The sequence below is a fragment of the Lates calcarifer genome, linkage group LG19 (genome assembly GCF_001640805.2).
Source record: "Lates calcarifer isolate ASB-BC8 linkage group LG19, TLL_Latcal_v3, whole genome shotgun sequence".
In the NCBI taxonomy this organism is placed as follows: Eukaryota; Metazoa; Chordata; class Actinopteri; family Centropomidae; genus Lates; species Lates calcarifer.
The window spans coordinates 14,249,766-14,268,741 of NC_066851.1; the positions used below are offsets into that span (position 1 = coordinate 14,249,766).

General features: G+C 41.7%; 2 protein-coding genes across 2 annotated transcripts in view; one reads left to right on the forward strand and one right to left on the reverse strand.

Moving 5' to 3' along the window:
- LOC108874949 (syntaxin-4-like) lies at positions 1-10,879 on the forward strand. The gene has a single exon (XM_018663544.2). The coding sequence runs from the start codon at positions 4,373-4,375 to the stop codon at positions 5,003-5,005; it is 633 nt and encodes a 210-aa protein (XP_018519060.1). The 5' UTR covers positions 1-4,372; the 3' UTR covers positions 5,006-10,879.
- asap3 (ArfGAP with SH3 domain, ankyrin repeat and PH domain 3) overlaps positions 10,733-18,976 on the reverse strand; it is a 23,063-nt gene continuing 14,819 nt past the window's right edge. The window contains exons 13-26 of the mRNA XM_018663543.2: positions 18,781-18,829; positions 17,877-18,043; positions 17,572-17,705; positions 17,317-17,408; positions 17,036-17,216; positions 15,885-15,970; positions 15,634-15,749; positions 15,479-15,546; positions 14,390-14,497; positions 13,963-14,176; positions 13,103-13,394; positions 12,623-12,833; positions 12,314-12,445; positions 10,733-12,142 (exon numbers count right to left, since the gene is read on the reverse strand). Coding sequence (XP_018519059.1) covers positions 12,068-12,142; positions 12,314-12,445; positions 12,623-12,833; positions 13,103-13,394; positions 13,963-14,176; positions 14,390-14,497; positions 15,479-15,546; positions 15,634-15,749; positions 15,885-15,970; positions 17,036-17,216; positions 17,317-17,408; positions 17,572-17,705; positions 17,877-18,043; positions 18,781-18,829 — 1,925 coding nt within the window. The 3' untranslated portion in view covers positions 10,733-12,067. The remainder of the gene's footprint in view (positions 12,143-12,313; positions 12,446-12,622; positions 12,834-13,102; positions 13,395-13,962; positions 14,177-14,389; positions 14,498-15,478; positions 15,547-15,633; positions 15,750-15,884; positions 15,971-17,035; positions 17,217-17,316; positions 17,409-17,571; positions 17,706-17,876; positions 18,044-18,780; positions 18,830-18,976) is intronic.

The following is an 18,976-nucleotide window of genomic DNA, read 5'->3' on the forward strand; positions in this document are numbered from 1 at the left end:
TTCACTCCAAACGATGACCCGCCGCCTGTCGCCAACATCAAAAATGGTGGTGTCAACTTTTTCAAACTCCTAACCCTAACCTTCACCTCAAACAGATTAAAATAATCTGGACTAGAGGGTGCAGTACGAGAGACTGAGAACAGGTTTTCATCACAATGTTAGGTATAAATAGAGCAGAAAGAGAAATGGATGGTGGAGACAACAGTGTTTTGGAAGGATTAGGCCCTTAAACACTTAAATTATTTCTATGCACTGAGTGAAGAGACAATGTGTCTCGTGTGTGGGTGTCTACTGTTGGCCTATAAATGCAAAAGAATGTGTCCAAGTACATGTGTTTGACTCTGTTATACCAAATACTTTTTTGGTTACTCATCCCTGTGTTTGCAGACAGGCCAAGTTCTGGTGCTCAAGATGTTTGCCAATGATGATGGCAATCTGTGTGTGCAGCACTGTAGGCACCATGTGGGATTAGTTTTGAGTGAGTGGATTTTAACTGCGGGATGTTGCGCAACCAATAGTCTCATCCAAAAATCAGCATCATGTTAAAAAAATACTCCACAGAAGCATCTTGTCTTGATCCCTAAAGTCTTTACTTATTCAAGCAGTCATGTTTATATTTAGCAACTGTATAAATCAGAAATTGTGCAACACGTGCAAATGAATGATAATGTTCAGCATACTGCACCATGTTACATAAACATACTGTCAGTACTGTCAAGACCTAGCTTATGAGCCATGACAAAAGACGAGGAGAAACACTGTTTAAAATGAATGTTGTTACTAAAACAATAACCAAAAAAACATACTTAATGTTATGCAGTGTATTAGTTAGTGTTATCGGTGTGTCAGCGGATGGATGGGTGGTTGAGTAATGAGTGGAAAGTGTTGTAATGTGTAAAACCTTAACTAACAAGGCCAAAGGCAACCAAACGTGGTGCTGGAAGAATTTAGATAGAGAGTATAGACTAAAACAGCCACATCTAAAGTCCTCCTGGGAGACTGGCCAGCATATCAGTTAAAAAAAAGAAGGGAGCTAACCAATTAACCATGTAAACAAATAAACGTGCCAATATCCATAGTTTAAACACTGTCTGTCTTTACATTTAAGTGATTAGTAAGTCTACGATACTATTATATGGCTACACTTACTAAGACAATTCTTTTACTTTGTCGATCATGTAACATCTCAGTGATGTCCTCTGGCTCTGGAATTTCAGCTGACTCGTGGAGATCCAGCAAGGCCTCTGCACCATCTCTGGACTTTACCTCTCTGATAACCAAGCTCAACTGTAGGAGCCCAGACTACAGACACACAGACACAATATTGTTTAAAGCACTAGGGCAGCCTAAAGAGAACAACTTGTAGCAATGAGGTTGTGTTGCACCCATGAATCATGTAGCACTCAGAATTAATTGTTTCAGTTTGCATCATTTAGGATTTAAACTTTCTGTCTGAAACAGTAAATAACATAAGCAAAATGTATTTTATGTGATAATATATTTATACAACAATACTATATTATCAGACTTTATGTATGTTTATGTAGTTATTGAATTAAGCCATCAGGTTCCATTGTAATTACCAAAGAACATATATATATGCATTTTTTAGGCCTACATTTTTTGAGTGTGATCAGGTCAGTTTTTGTTTGTGTTGAACAGCACAGGGACATAACACTAATCCTATCCTGGACACAGTGGACAGTACCTGCTTTTCCTCTCTCTGCTCCACCAGCTCTTCCACCTGTTCTTCCAGGTGTGTAGCTGTATTCAAGGCAAATTCTGTAAAGAAAAAAGGAAGGAGTAGTTTTGCAAACAAATCAGAGATCACAGAGGTCCCCATAGGAATTAATGGACTTCAACTTGGCTCTTTATATATACAGAGTTATGTGAGAACAGGGGTCAGCAGTGCATCTTTTTATACTCCACTTTAGCAGTCACCAGTTTACATTTACCATCAAATCAGGTGGAGGCAGCCAAAGTCAGCAGGACTTGGCCTGCCTGAAAGCATGCATCTAAAGCTTTCCAGCTGCATTTTGCTGACATCATACATAAACAAACTATCACCCACCCCTTCTGTAATCTGACATATTTCTGTGTTTTGTGAAATGTGTTTCCGGACATGTTGTGTTTTCTGAAATGTATTTGTTTTGTGAAATATTGTTGTGCTTTGACGTTCAGAGCCACCGCATTTAACTCTTATCAACATGCTTTTTTCTTATTTAACTTTATATTGTTTTTCTGAAGGTTTTGCTTTTGTCTAGCTTTTTGAATGGCAGGATTATCTTTGGGGTTTCCTGTTATTTATTCTTCCTATAGCCTCATAAAGTACAAGCTCTTCCTTCCTTTTGCTTCTCTGTCTTTCTCTTCTCTCTAGAGATCACTAAAGCTAAAAGCACGGAGAGAGCAGTCAGTGCTATTGCTAATGCAGTGTTAATCCTGACATGAAGACAAAGAGCTAAGTGAATACTCAAATATGCAGGCACATAGAGACACACACCTCTGACCTGCTAAAAGCCTCATTGTTCTGACTCACCATGCAGTTATTTAAAATATCACTTCTTAGTGCTCCAAATGCGCCAGTGTAACTCTTTTTAATTTTGTGTATTTTGTGTGTACTTCTCAGAGTATTTGAGTTAACTTATCCTGTGTGTTACATCATAACCTGATCATATCACTTCTGCAATGCAGCTGCAGAACCGGTCAATACTTGTCTAGACAGAAGGGATAAGCTTAGCTGTTAGATGCTATTACAGCAATCAGAAAAAAGAAAAGGAGGATAAAAACACAAGGTATGATATCATGATGATGTAACTATAAGATCAGTCTGGTCAAAACTGCTAGAGACGGGTCATTATTGCTGCAACAATTCTGATTTGAAACATGAGCCCAGATTTTAGTTTGAAATGTTGCAGCACTGCAGTAACATGGTGAAATGAAAAGTGTTGTTGTTCACCTGGAACAGGCCACAAAGCAGGTGACTGTGCAACTCTCAGGATTTCATTTCCAGGACAAATTATTTCAAATCAGGATTAAACACATCACAACAGCTTTAATTCGGGTTAAATGCTTCCAAAAAAATTGGACCATTGAGATCACCAGACCTTGTGAGTTTGACAGTCTCCTTCTCAGTTCTCTTTGTTTTTCCATTCAAATGCTGCTTAAAAATGAAAATTTTCAGAAGGTGTTAAGATGATTCAATTCACCTTATCTCTGTTGCATAAATTATATTGAAATAATTGGATTCAAGAGTAATTGCAGAACAGTATGGCAGACATAGAGAGGAATGTTTCTACAAATTCCACATCATTGGTTTTTGGGATAAACTACAGTATTGCACCATGCAAATATTTTTAAATGTACAGTGTTAATATAGCTAAGCTTGGTATGATTTGAACCAAATAACGCAGCCCTTTCCCCTCTTTTTTTCTTGCTGCCAATAACAGTCTCTTAGCAACAGTGAGTCTTCACTGCTTGCCACATGAGTACTGTCTAAAATATGTACATTCATGTTAATAGAAATTCAGATTTTTTGTTATTATAGGGAATCCAAATGTGCATATGTGTACGCCCTCCTGATCACTTGTAGCCTATGTTTTTGGATAGGTATTCGTGCACAACAGTTACTATGCAAATCAAAGAGGAAGATGCAGTTTGTAGGAAAGCTGTGAGCTGTCAAATAGGTCAAAGTAGGAAATGTGGGGGGAGAACAAGTACCGGGAAATGGTGATAATGCTGAGCAGCAAGGTGATAAAGGGAGAGAGAAACTGGAGCATCACCCCTCCCTCCTGCTTCTGCCATTTGATGTTGAGACTGTGTTGCTAGGGGCAACCATGTGAGCGAGAGAAAGGGAGAAAGAGGGAAATGGAGAGGCCAGCTGGTGAGAGGGATGGCAGCAGAGAGGCTTGGAGAAACACAGAGCGAGCCAAATGGCATCAGCAAAAAGGAGAGACCTCATACTTCTGCATCTCTTGCCTCACTCTGCCTCCCTTGACTGAGCAGAGCTGATCAAAGCAGAGCTCCAGATGATGACGACGACAACGAAGCAAAACAGTCAAGCAGAGGACACGACAGCTTGCCAGCATCAGCAGCACGGAGGCAAGGCTGCCCAATCATCAGCTGACATGCTCCTGTTTTCAGTAGCCAATGAGCTGCCAGCAGGCTCCTCCCCAGCACAACCACTCTGATGCAGAGACAGCACAAGCCTGGCTCAGATCTCTTATTAATGAATGGAGCTGTTCCCAGGCTGCATCACTGCACATCTCCGCACTCTCTGCTCAGCTGCTCTCCGCTCTGGCACAGGAAGGCAGAGGAAAAACATCAACATCAGCAACAAGGACAGCAGCAGCACAGAAAGAGCTAAACACTGGCCATGAAGGGACGACAAAGAAACACAGACTCCCACAATGAGGACACAAATGAGGACGTGGCAGCAGCTATTAAAAATGTCGACCCGCATCCTGATTTCCAGCCACCAGGTTCACCTTCTCCATCATCATCTTCTCCTCCTCTTCCTCCATTAGCCATGCCACCTTCTACATCTGCCTCTGCTCTCCTGGCACTGGCCTCTCCAGCCACCAGGCGCTCCATTTCCATGGGCGACTTCCGGAGGGTGACAGGGGCTCTGCTAGCTAGCTCCGAACCCCCATCCACCTCAGCCACGGCCCCCTCCTCCAAGCTGGTCACCCCCAGCTCCAGCATGGAGTTCGAGGCAGCACGACGGCGCCTCCTGGAGGTGGAGGAGCGTCAGCGTGTGATCAGAGAGATGGAGCGGCGGCTGGAGGAGCTCAGGGAGGTGTTTGTGCGCTCGGAACAGGAGGTGGTGGTTCACGGGGAGCTGGTGTCGAGGATATCTAGCACAGCCCAGCAGGGGGAGCTGTATGTGGCCGAGAACAGCCAACGGCTGAAGAAAGGCCTGAGGTTCAAGAAACACCGACCCACCATCGTCTTCACCTCCATGCTTGGACTCCGTACATGCCTCCCCTGGCCTGTGAAGCTCAAATAGAACAATGAGGCTTGCTTTTCCACCTTTTGCTTTAGAAATGTGCTTTACATAAACAGGAGGATAGACTTCCATTCTTTAGCTGTCACTCATAGACACGGCTGCTCTCCAATTTCCACCTTTCTGCTATTGTATCCTGAGGCTGGTCCTCCAGGTCTTTAGAGTGCCTACAATAATCACAAATGCTACTAAGGAGCTTCCTGTTCATTGCGTTTCTGAGGAAATTCTCTGGCTGGCAAACCAGTCAAGCCAGTACCACTGCAATGTGTACAGGATGTCATTATGTTTTTATTGTTTTCAGATACTTTGCTGCTTGCAGTTTGCTGTGGTGTTGGACTGGAGGGATAGGAGAGATAGTTTATTGATATAAAATCCATGGTGGGTGCATGGATGAGTCATTTTCCAGGTGATGTGGGAGAAGAGGTTCAGACTGGCCTGTGAGGTAACAAGAGCTTTGCTGTACATCTCTTAACTTATGCAGCAGTGGACGAAGAGCCACTGAGGATTATGTAACGTTAACCTTTTCAGTAGAGGAGGGGGGAAACCACAGGAGAAAGAGGGAAAGAAAGAGAGAGGAGAATGACAAAAGCCTTGAACCATTTGCCTCTCCTGCCTATTAGAAGACAAATGAAGGGCAGTGAATGAGCACTAGAGGTGAAGCTATGATAGGGATTGCTGCACTGTTATGTAAAACCAAGGATGCAGTAAAGAAGCAGGAAATTGAAAAGTCCGACACAGAGAGAATGCCCAAAGCTGCATGTAATTTATATGGCTACGATATTTACAGAAAACGTGCCTTGGCTTCTCCGTGACCACTCATCCACCACCACAGCCACTGTTTTCTTGGCAGCGACAAACAAGGAAAAGCAAGAGAGCACGAGAGGAGTTCACACTGGGACAATCCCACCTGTGGCCTCTTTTTATTCAGTCACCTAGCAACCACTCATCTCTCGATCCTAAATCCGCTTCCACAAACCTACAGAATGTATCCAGCAGCGCACTGTAACTACAACACTACGAGACAGCTGTAGAAGTCCCCTGAAGGATTTAGGAATTTAAGTTTCTGCTGCATTTATCTAAAATAAATTAGGACTGGCTATGTAGTCAAAAATAGTACTGAAGCAAGCTTGTTGAACCTGCTGACTTATTTGATGATTAGCAGGTTGCACTTAAATTAAGCCATGCATGCATTAGCAAGGAAAGCTAAGGTAGGCCTTCGCTGTATGCTGATTGTGTCTTGGTGTTGAATGTTGGCAAGCTTTTTAGAGCTGCAATTTTGCCTCTCAGACCAACTCCAGTTTAGTGTGTAGTTTGCACACTATCAGCTTCACTAGTATCACATCATTCTAATCAGCTTTTTTGGAGACATGTTTAGATGTTGAACAATGTGTTTTCATTCAGGGCTTGTATATCAAAGCCAATGTTGCAATTGTTCATGCACATAAGTATCTTTGTCCGATATGCAGTGGATGACCTGATTTCTACATATAGATCACTGTCATTTTTGGCCTAATTCTTCTTTTCCTTCCTCCCATTCCTCATGTCTTTGGATTAGGGAATGACTAAGTATCTCTTTTGTTCATCTATTCCACCAATCCCCTGCTTCAGCTGTATATGTGTGCGTACGTGTGTAGAAACCACAGCCAATACACCAGAGATATCTATTTTTGGCATTCAAAGGTTATGGCAGAGAGACATGCATTCAATCTCAGTGCAGCTGGGGAAAAAAAGCACATATAGCAATGTGAGTGTGCATGTTCGTATCCATCTATGTGTGCTACTTTCCAAAAGAACGAAAAGGGATTTCTGCAAGTGCAGAATCCCTGGTGGTGCTTTGTTTGCTCTCCTATGATAAATGACCTCACTGAAGAACAAAGGCTGTTTACAAGAGAGGCATATGCCTTTACTGTATAACTGCTCACTGTAGGTTTCCATTAAATCATCTTGTGCAATTAGATATTCCAATTTTAATTGCTCCCTCGCTGCAAAGAGAGGCATGATTGGGACATGTTACTGCATCATTTGAGATGCATTAGAGTTATCTGTTTGTCTTTGTATGAAAAAATCAAGAATGGTAAAAGAGGACAACGATGTATTGCTTTGAGACCAGGCTGCCTGTATCAGGGACCCCACAGGCAAAGTAGAAGGAAAATGTGATGCATGTGAAATTAGATTTTAAGATTAAATGCCCGAGTTTTGAGATGTGATGCAAATCAATTAGAAGGAGGCGACAGGTAAGCTTTGGTTATTTTGTCATTTTCATTATAAGGGCTTAAATGAACAGTTTGTCTGAGTTGATTTGGATCACAGTTAAAGGGGCACTCCACAGAAAGATAATAATAATAATCAATTGCTTTGATTCTCTCTTAATCTGCTCCTCACCTGTATTGAGTTGTAATACTAAATTGCCGGAGTACCCCTTTAAGCACAGATAATGTCAGAGATTCAGTGTTACTGTTGATGTTCTCAGCTTTCAGATTTCTGATAGCCATGATGACTTTATCAGTGAATGTTGACTCACTATATTAGCATTCCACACAGCCAAGGGAACTACTGCTTTCTGTCTTTGTACACATCTATACCAAACAATATTCAACTGAAGTCGTGGCTATAGAAGAGTGCTTATGCAGAATAAAAGGGTCTAGTAGGCCTTAAACATATATTCATGGTCCTATGTATACAGCTAGAGTTATTACTGAATATACAGCTGGCCTATATATTGCTTTTTAATATGCCTTATGCAACGTTCTGCATCGGCAGTTACAGTTATGATGGTGATAATACCAATGATAAGGGCGATAGTAAACTGGTGAACTCATGACCATCATAGCCCTCATCCAGAAACATCATCTGGTCAGAAGAAAAAAAAAAAGAACACAAGTCACACACTGTTGTTGGAGTGCACCTTTTGTGTTTTTTTCTATGAATGAAAAAGAAGACTACGTTTCCCAAAGATCTCTGGGCCCACTTGCAGAATGAATGTAATGTTAATTGTTACTCAAGTGTTTCTATTTTCTCCTGAACACTGAATATCCAGTATAATTACAACACTTTGAACCTGTGGTTGGCAACAAATCATCTTGTATTCACTTCTTGTCTGTGGAAGTATATTTAAGGTCCAATGACTGCAGGGCTGGGGAACTACAACTATTAAAATTACAGCACTAACAGCCCTTTACTGACACGAATGCTGGTCAACCACAGGTCCAACACCACCGTTCTGATGTTTATTGATCCTTTTGAATGTTCCAATATTTTGTGTTTGTTTATGTGACGTGTGGTACAATATGTATTTATGTTCTGGTCGACTAAGCACAGAACTTTTTGTTTTCCCTAAATCAGGTGTTTCTTACCTTTTAATCACTGTATGATGATATTTTTGTTGCTTGAGAGCTGTATATTTTACTTTAGTAAGAATGTTAAGTCAAATTTTCCTCAGAAAATGTTATATGCTTAACAGTAACAGCAGGTTTGGAGTCAATATGCTTTCAATTCCAAATTTTTAAATGAAACAGCTATTTGCATAATTACACAGCCTTAATTCCAAATATTCTTTGACAGATTTATGGTTATGAGATGAATCCTCTTTTCAAATTTAATTGAAAATCAGCTGGATGGAAAGCTATTTGTGTCCAAACCTTTCTGATGTACTGGCACAGCTTTTGAAAAGGCTCTTGCTTTCTGCTGTGCAGTGAACGAATGAATGTTCTATGTTTTATGCTTAAATTTGCTACCACTTATTTAATTTTTTGACATTATCATTTACTTGAGCACAGACCTACAATGTACAAGACAACTGTAGTAAATATTAAAAGGTAGATTTCATTTTGAGCATCATCAGGTTTTGTAAGATAGGCTGAATTATTAGAATAAATGGACTAAATGACTAAAATGTTGTTGATTATTTATTTATTTCTCACGCTAGAAAGAAAATCCTAAATGGGTTAAGGGTTAGGGTTTGCCGTTCTTCTTGCTGCTTGCATGAAGTATTCATTTCTCAGGTGGGATCTCTAAATATTACATCTTCTGCAGTTATGTGGAAGGCCTAGGAACCATTAGGGTCACCTTGCAGCAGACCACAGTAGCACAGCAGTATAGTACCCAATCAGCAGAAAACCACACTTTGGTGTAGCAAGAAGCTGCAGGCCAGAGAGGAACAAACTGTGACAAAGCTACACTGGCAGCATGCATCCAGTCATACGGTGTCATTTAGTCATTTGCGTTGACTTCTTGGCTGATTATTTAGTTAAGTGGAGGTTAGATAACCCTCTGTTCAGATGTTAAGGGCAGAATTACTGGAAATATATCCCACTTCCAAGTGCTCATTATTGCAAGCCAGGATTTGTGAAGTTACATTAAGCTGATGGTTTTATTGTTGGTCACTTAATGAAAGGCATTACCCATGTAGATGGGTTTTAGACAGGCAGATCTCAGTATCTGGGGTATTAGAAAGTTAGAACATCCTCTATAATATTTTATTTTTAGAGCTTACAGACCCTGGTGCACACAAACTTGAAAATGCTAATAATGGACCCAAGCCACACTTCTCTTCCACCTGGGAATGACATAAATCTAGAGATTAGTGCAGGCTTTACTCTGCATTTCATGGATTACTATTATATTCCACAGCGTGTACATTACATTAAATTATATTTGTGTGTGTATTAATACATGTAAAATGAGGGATGGATGAGGGCATTAGTGAATAAATGCATTTACTATACAGTACAGAGTGCTTCCTGTATACATTGTATGCATTAGAAAAGACAGGCTGGTCAAATGGGAGAATGCATGTGTGTGTATAGGCTACTCAGCTGGAAGAGTAGAATAGGCTGTGGCATGCAGCATCATTATCCCAGCCGTTAGTGAGGTAGCCGGTTATGTAACTGACAGGTTGGAATTTCATCATCCTGGCTTTGGGACGGAGGGTCAAGGCTAAGTAACATCCGGATGGAGGCAAAATGCAGCTGGAAGGATGGAGAGGTGGAGGGAAAACTGCCAAGAGAGACGGATAAAGAAATTAAGCTTTAGGGAGGCATAAAGGTAGGATGAGTCAAAAAAAAAAAAGCTATGAAATGGCAATGGAAGGGAGAAGTGCAAATGCAACGGTCAGTTTATATACTATACAGTCTGAACAGTGAAGTTTTTTTAAATAAATAATTAAAGCAATGTGTGGTTGCACTGAACATAACAGGACTCAGTACCTTTGGTCTGCATTAGCACCTGAGAGCCAGCCACACTATATTACACTATTTGACTCATGCCAGATACATAGATAGATATCACCTAATTTACAGCACAGAAGACTGTATGGCACTTTATCAGACATATTCAATGAGCTAATTTACTATGGCTTACATCTGACAGAGGTCCTACTTACAGTTTTAGTATAATGTAGTCATTGACTGCCTCACATATCTAACACGCCTGTCTCATGATTTGTTTGCTTAATAATCAAAACTGTAGCAAGACAACATGAGCAGAAACAGTGACAAGCAAACAGACTCCTCACCAGTTTGTTTAAACTCAGAAATGTTTCACATTAGGTGAACACCTGCTGCCTTCCCACCTTTACTTGTCACTGTCAGTGTTTGTTTTCACTTTAGTGAGACAGGATCCTTTTTGAACGCTCATTATGCAACTGTGCCTATTCCCTTGTTTCTCTCCCTCTCTGACAGCCATTTAGACAACTAATGAAACAGAACAAAGGACACGTGGCATCAGAGGACATTAAAAGTAACACTGTCTGTAATGATACATTTGTTTGTAATGCATAACAGATTAGAAAACGTGATATACACTGTACATATAAGTGGACATTTTTAGACAAGTATGTACAACAAATTGTGTGGAACTGCTGTGAAATGTGTTACATTTGTTATTGATTTAAAAATGTGGAGCAGTTCTCTCCTACTCTCAACTCTTTCTTTCTTTCCTAAAGGGTCCTACTTCCAGGAAGTGAATCTGTGTGTATAGTAAGTGCAAATGAGTTTGTGTATATATGCGGTGATACACATATGCCCATAGCAAGTAACTGTGTGTCCACTGAACAAATCACTGCAGTGGGGTGCTGTTACCAACAAGTCCTCTTTAAGTGCCATTTCCTGGTAGAGCAGAGAGAGTTTTTTTTTTCCTAACACACGGTTGCTATCCCATGTTCTCCAGAGACAGATGCCTGGAGCCAGAAGAAACTGGATCCTCCTCCTCTCCTTGCAGGCAGCAAGTCATGCCCAGAGTCAAGATGGCACAGCTAAAGTTTCACATCTCTCCTCGGGGCTGCCCAGACGCCTGGCGTTTTGTTGGAGACAGGCTGGCAGGCACAAAGCCACTTTTAGAGTCCCAGGACAGGCTGCAACAGACACTGGGCAGGTTTGAACCTCACATCCAGTCTTTCAGTGAACTGTGATTTTAAAAGACTGTAGTTTCCGCTCAGAACAAAAAGCAGCTATATCCATATACAACAGGCACACAGCTAGGTACACACTTACAGCTCTGCCAACTCTTAAGAGGATTTCCTCTAAATTAGTTTAAAGTGCCTCAAAGGATTTTGCTCTGCAGGTAAGGTCTGCTTCTAGGTACCGTTCCTATACAACTTAAACATTTACAATATACTGTGTAATTTATGGTTAAATGGACAATAGAGCAGTTACCCTGACCACAAATTAATTTGTATCTATTAACAGTGGTTCATGGTTTTAGACAACTGTAGAATCATGTAGCAGTTAGAAAACCAAGGACAGACCAACAGGTAAAAAAATACTGTCTTTTGACAAAAGGCTTTATGGTGCTATGAAAGCCTTATATTCCCTTATTAGTTTCCAAGATGAGTAAATGTGAAACAGCATAATCCCTATATCCTCAGGTATCCCTTGGCTAGTACATCCACATGTGGAATTACTCTCAGTTTGCTCAAACCCTATAGTTTGAGTTTAATCCAGGAGAATGGCACTGTTCTCTCCTGTAGGTAAAATCCACTTTGTAATGATAAGGTTCCAGTGAGCATCCCATGCTGGTTCAGTTCCTCTAGTATGTTATCATACAGTACTTTTCATATTTCCATGTCCTTCAGTCTGTCAGTTTGTGTACATAGTTGACAGGGAAGGTCCCACTTCTGGATGGTTCCCCTTCTATGTGACCTACCTGTTATGATAAAGAATAACATATTTATGATGTGAACATATATTGAAAGTCCATGTTATATACTGCTTATTTCACTTTACAAGTTAATGTGAAAAGCAGCTATATCTGTACATATACACCAGGTTGACTGTGAAATCCTTGAAAATGAAATTAAGTTGTAGTTGCACTTACCCACCAGTGGGGGTCATTAGTGGCCGTGACCACGATGATCTCATCCTTGAAAAAGGCAAGCTGCTCAGAACTGACTGCTCGGCAGTCCACTAAAGCCTTGACACGCTTCTGATGTGGCCTGCTGCCAGAAACCTGGAGGAGACATGTAATATATTTCTCAGTGTGCCACCAGCACATATATACTGACTGTGAAATCTCACAGGCCTTTTCTGATTCTCCAGTGGGAAAAAAGGTCCTCTGAAATTGAAGACTTGGACGACTCAGACTACTGACTGAATATAAGAGAAGAAGGGTTCTGTATGGCTATACCATAGCGTTCCTGCGGGGTCGAGGGGCGCAGGTAATGGTGGGTGATGACGACGGGGCTGGAGCAGGAGCTGGGGTGAGGCCCGGACTATTCGCCAATAAACTGCAGTACAGCTCCTCCTGGCTGCCTACACAGCTCGGAGACAACACACCGCACTTCCCCTGGTTGCCTCCTCCACTGCTGGTCCGACGGTACGACGTGGTCTTCTCTGAACTGGAAAATGATGCAGATGTAACATGAAATTACACTGAAATTATACTGATCAAACAAGACCTCAGTCATGTGGGGTTAATTCATGAATACATTAAAACTGTGGATAATCATTTTCATCTGTTTAGTATTGAAGCTAATAGTTTTAGGAGAGGGTGGTATTTAAATTTTCATTCTTAGACAGCATTAGTTTCAATTGCATCCTCTGAGGGGCCCTCTACAGAAGTATGTCAAGAGAAATGTTTACAGCAGTTGTAGCAGTGCTGATTTACCTGACAGGTCCTATGTGATTCAGAGATGATGTTGGTGTGACACTGCTTTGAGACCCAGAACTAGTACCAGGTTGGCCCTCCCAGTTCTGCCTCTGTCCCCTGAGCAGACCTCCGTGTCCGTGGGGAGACCTAGGTGGCCTCCCACCTTGGCCCTGATTCTCTGTGTTGGGTGAAGGAGGACTGTGTCTCGCCTGCATCTGAGGACTTGAGGAGTGGGAGGCTGGGTTAGAGCAACGTCTTGGGATAGAGTTTCCTTCCTGTGTCGTGACCGAAATCTGAGGGTCTGAGCGACCTGCGGAGGGGAGGAAAATTAAGTTATAAAGTAAAAAATGAAAGTGAAACTTTAAATCTGTTATTTGAACTGGTACCATGTATTGGATAAAGAAACAAGTTACCTGTAATCAAGATTTTATGGAAAATTTAAATTGATGCAATCATATGAGAAGCTTAAGCTTAGTTAATGTAAACTAATATAATAGAAAGCAACTTTATTAATGCATTCACTAAAACGAGCCAAGATCAACTGGCAAAATGTTATGCATGTTGCAAATACAAATTTGTATTGCACTTTATTGTGCAACTTTATGATAGAATAAAACAGAACCCAGCTGTTGTGTGGCTTTTTATGGAAAATATGACTTGATCTGGCAATCAGTATTTTACATTACTAGGTGGCAGTGCTCCACAGTTGTTTAAGATGTTATGTATGAAAAGTACTATACAAATACAGTCTGACTGAATGAATGATTGCATAATAAGTCAATTACTTGGTTGTCATTGTTCTTGATAAATTTAAAGTTCTCGCAGGAGACTGAGGAGTATTTTTTTAAAATGCAGACAAACCTTACACAGTAGCTCACCTCTTTGGATGGATTTAGCTGGCAGTGGTGGTGGCCCGGATGCTCCAGAGGGGGCACTGTTGGCAGGAGGATTTCTGTATAGGAAGTCTAGATTCTCATACGTCTGACAGGGCCTGCCACCTGAACTAGTAGCTGCCACACTCCAGCGTGCAAAGGAAGTTCCACCACCTCCATTGGAGGGCTGTGGAGAGCGGTTTTTGGGTAATGGGCTCACCTGGAAGAAAGTGGAAAGGACCACAAAGTTAATTTCTGTAGTTTCTCCTCAACTTTCCTTGGGTAATTTCTTTTTATCATCTTTTCCACATTAGTTGAGTGCAGTGGAAAACCCCTATAATGTTCTAATGTTCTCTAAACTTTATAAGGGCTTTTTTGGCAGAGGGACAAAGTCAATAATGAGTTTGGCCAGGTGGGTGTGTGTGTTGTTTACCCTCTCATCCAGGTCATCTTCACTGTCATAGAACTCCTGAGACTGAGTCTCCCACGTGAACTCCACATGGATCTGAGAGTTAAATTTCCCACTCTGGGCCAGCTCCAACTAAAACACACAGAGAGAGAGAGAGAGAGAGAGAGAGAGAGAGAGAGAGAGAGAGAGAGAGAGAGAGAGAGAGAGAGAGAGAGAGAGGAGCATAAACACTCAGAATACTGATGCACTTAACCAAGAAAATACACATAAAACCTGGGATCAGCTCTGATGCAGTAACTGTGTACTGTATTAAACCCAACCATATTTCATATACTTTTCTGGTTTAGTTTCTGAATCTTGACTGTTCTTGGATTGCAGTTTTTGGTTTTGAAATATGGAAAGAGGAAAATAACAGGTAAACCAGAGGGAAAGAGCAAAAGACAGGAGGATAAATGGCATCAATACAAGTTGTCACAAAATCCCTCTGGCCTCTGGCCATTATCACTCATATCTGTGATGTTTCAGAAACTGAGAATGAAAATCAATGAGGAAAGAGCTGAAAGGGTTAAATGAAAGAAATCCCTCCTGGGTCCAGAGCCAAACCACATCTAAATGCAGATTCCAGATCAAAAGAAGAGATCACCTCAAAACAATGTGAAATTTGTAAAGCCAATGAGTAAAAAGAGAGAATTCTGAGGCACGTTTCTGGTGTAACCATTTTTTATTTTTAAACAGCAAGCCTGCAAAACAAGGATGTGCACAATCAAACAGGATATTATGCAAGGCAGGTCTGATTCAGCAGGGCAGATGGCCGGTAAGAAAATAAAACCAGTTTATAAATGATACACAGAGGGACTTGATGAGGATAAGATTCCCTGCCCTGGGAGTGAGTCCTCAGCCGAGCTTTGCTGCAGAGGGAGTTATTTTAAGGTAGTATTTCCAGCTGTGGAAGTTGTCTCGTTTTGTTTCTGGAGTTGGGCTTTCTGGTGGGTATTTTAATGTTGCAACTTGATGCCTCGTTTTAACCTACCTCCTCTCTGTGTGTGTTCTTTGAGAATAGGAATTACAACCTACCTAAACCTCAAATTAAAAGAAAGAAGAGTGAGGTCTCACCAGGTCAACACACTGTATGTGCTGCAGCCTCCTAGCGATATCAAGGGCCGTCTCTCCTGCTGAGTTCACTATAGGAGACATAAAAAAAAGAAAATGTTTTTAAGTATTGATTTAACAGGTAGAAAGAAAAATATAGTAAATACAGTAAAATGTACCTGTGTGTAGGGACGCTTTTGCTTTTAGCAGCAACTTGAGAGACTCAGGTTTGTGATGCAGGACGCTGTAATGTAGAGCTGTGTTTCCTTCTGCTGTTCTCTTCTCTAGGCAGTTGCTGTGGAGTGACCGCACACAGGTGGTGTTAGATGTTTCCAACTTTCTTAGCAAGTCAAACAAAACTGATCAAGAGCTTAAGCCTCTCCATACCAAGGAGATACAAATCACACTTGGTTATTTGTCAATGTCTGACCTATTCTGGCAGAGGAAATCCACCAGCGCCAGAGAGCTTTTTTCCTCAAGACGCACAGCAAGATGAAGAGCTGTCTCTTTGATCCCCTTGAACAGGAAGAAAAGAATACAAATTAGGATATATTGTTGACTCTCAAGAGATTTTCCATCTGCACAGCACATTTTCACCAGGTTTGCTGTCAGACAGTGGTGTCAATTCACTGCATTTTCCAACAGTCAAGTCTAGAGACATGCTAGTAGGATACCAGTGAAGCTAATGTCAGAGGGTGACTGTGTGGCAACTCATTTTGTGCCTGTGTGCTAAAAAGTGAAAACATTCCAGCAGCTTTAGGAACTATTTGCGCAAAAGGAGGGGCATAAGACAGACAAGGAAGTGCATGCGTATTTCAATGAGCGTCTCTCTTAAGAGATGTGAGCCCTGACCTAAAAGCTGAAACAATAAACGAGGGCCGACCAACACAAATAAACACGCACTTGCACTCTTTCTCACTCACACACACCACTCACTCACTCACTCACTCACTCACACACACACACACACACACACAGTGAAATCAGTGGTATTACACACACTGCTTATGCTGAGCAGGAAGTATATGACAGGAGGGTAGAGTGTGATTAAAGACAAGAAAAAGAGGTGTTGGAGAGAGACAGCAGAGGAAGGGAAAACTAGATGAGAGGATAAGGAGAGGAAAAGGGAGGGAATGATTGGATTAAAGGCCAAAAGAGATGGGAGGGCCTCCGACTACCCACCCACATGAACCATGCACACAAGAGGGCAATTAGCACATGCTTCACATACTGTAACTGTCCACACACCTCCTACATTTTGTATGTCGCGACATGTTTTTTCAAGACTCTGAGGATTTTATTCTCTTTTTAGCCTTTTCAGTTCCAAAGTGACATGGACAAGTTAGCAACTTTTTGAAGCATCTCACAAATGTGTGTGTAGCTTTAAGCAAGCTGGGTGGGCAGCCTTGTCAGGATGTAGCTGTCATTCACCCTTAATGCATAAAATTTGTGAGAATGTTTAAAGTTTCAATTTGTCACAAGATTAAATGGGTTTATAGCGTTCATTCCCACCCTAACAGGAAGCACTTGAGGAAGAAATGCCGGTGTGAAAATCCACTTGTGGCTTTAAATTATCCTCACCTGTCCATCAGGCAGCACGAGTGGTTTGGCCAGGTCTGCTCCCTCTGCGTAGAGCTGCAGGAGAGAAGTGAGGTCGCGACTCCTCACAGCATCATATAGCCGAGCGGGATCTGTCTCTTCTCTACGCAGGACGTACCGACGCTCAGCGTATTTCGCCACAATGTACTCCTTTCTGGCATTCCTGGTTGTAGAAGATGCACAGTTTGATTAAATAGACAATAAAGCGAGTCAAGAGAAAAAAAACAACCAGATTTTTGGTTTAAGTGAAATCAGGGACTCACATGTCGCTTTGTGGCAGTGGTTTGACAGAGTCATTTGGAAGGCCTGCCTCCATGATGTCATTGAATCTGGTGTTGCCAATACTGACAGCCAACTGGAATAAAACACATCGAAGCCACAAAGATATGACATAAAGGAATTTCAATGAAAGGCAGACTGTTACATAATGTCTGTAATTAGGAAATCATGACAACAAAAAATCCAGGGCTGTGTTTGTTTTTGCATGTACTGGCTGTTTCCATGTGTGTGATTAGTACCAGGAGCTCAGAGGTGCTCAATAGGTCCAGCGTAAGAGACTGGATTCTGGAGTAGTGGACACCCAGCTCTCTGTGGATCCCAGAGCACTCTATACAGGTCAGGATGCCGAGATTGGTTGACAGCCATGTTGGATCTGAGATAAAAAAAAGGCAAAAAAGCAAACAGACTGTTAGAAACCACATGAATTTTCTTAAAACACTGCTCAAATTGTTAAATACTGTGGGGATGAATCATGTCCTGCTCAGAACATAAATTTCCACATTAATTCAGCAGTTATCTTCAACAGCATCAATGACTGGCTGACCTGGAGCACCACAGTCAGCACAGGCCTCATTGCCAGGCATGTGTCGAAGCTCGCCGATGATGGCTCGGGAGAGTTCCTGGAGCCCACTGTCCTGGAGGTGAAGCTGGTCTCCTCCCAGCGCTGTGTTCAGGGCCTCCTCCTTACTGTTCTGCAGCACTGACACCCAACTAAAGGAGAGACAAACAAACATACAGAACACAGTGTTCATGCAGAGTTTGTTGCATTAAGACAAAGTAAAGGATTGATCATTTCAATCCCATGAAGATCAAAAGTATGCCACCATGTGTTTTGCACGTGTGTTTTTAGCTCAGTTGTCTTGTGATAAGTCATCATCACTCTCACTTTCTCAGTTTCATGAGTTCTCTACCACCCAGACTCATATGGAACCTCAAGTCTTTCATTTCTAAAGCGCCGGTACTTTTCCCCTTCAAACCATTTCCATCTCCCTCTGTCCCTAAACTCACACAGCACATCACATCAAAGAATCTGCCTGGAGGCCCACACACAGGGGAAGGGCAGGGGACAGAAAACCCCACATGCAACCCCATCCAACACCACATCACAACACACTAACTTCCCTTGCTTGCTCTCTGTGGCTAGAAAGAGAAGTCCCACCCAACACCACCTGGACTGGGGGCTCTTAGAGGACAGCTTTTCTTTAGTTTCTCTCCCTTCTTCTCTATTGTAAGCCCTTCACTGCATACAGGGTCAGACTGTATGTCTTTTATGCTACTTAACTAAACAACCTTTAGTACAGTTCTCCTCTTTCTAAGTGCAGTCCTGCAGGACTAAGCTCAAATAAAGATGCATGACATGTATCAACTTGCTTACACGATGAGAAAGTACATGAGATAGGGAAGTGAATAAAGATAAACATGCAACCTACAGTAGTTTCAGTGCTTACATCATACATTCCTGCTCATCCTCTGCCTGGAAATGGTATGTCCGATTATCTATGGAGAAGGAGAAATGGGTTAGGTATTGTAAGTTGATCTTGAAAAAGTGAATTACCCAAAAGGAGGTGGAGTGAAGAGGGTTTATAAGTTGAAAGAGGATAGTGGAAAAAAAGGCTGCATCTCTAGAAGTGGCAAAACAAACAT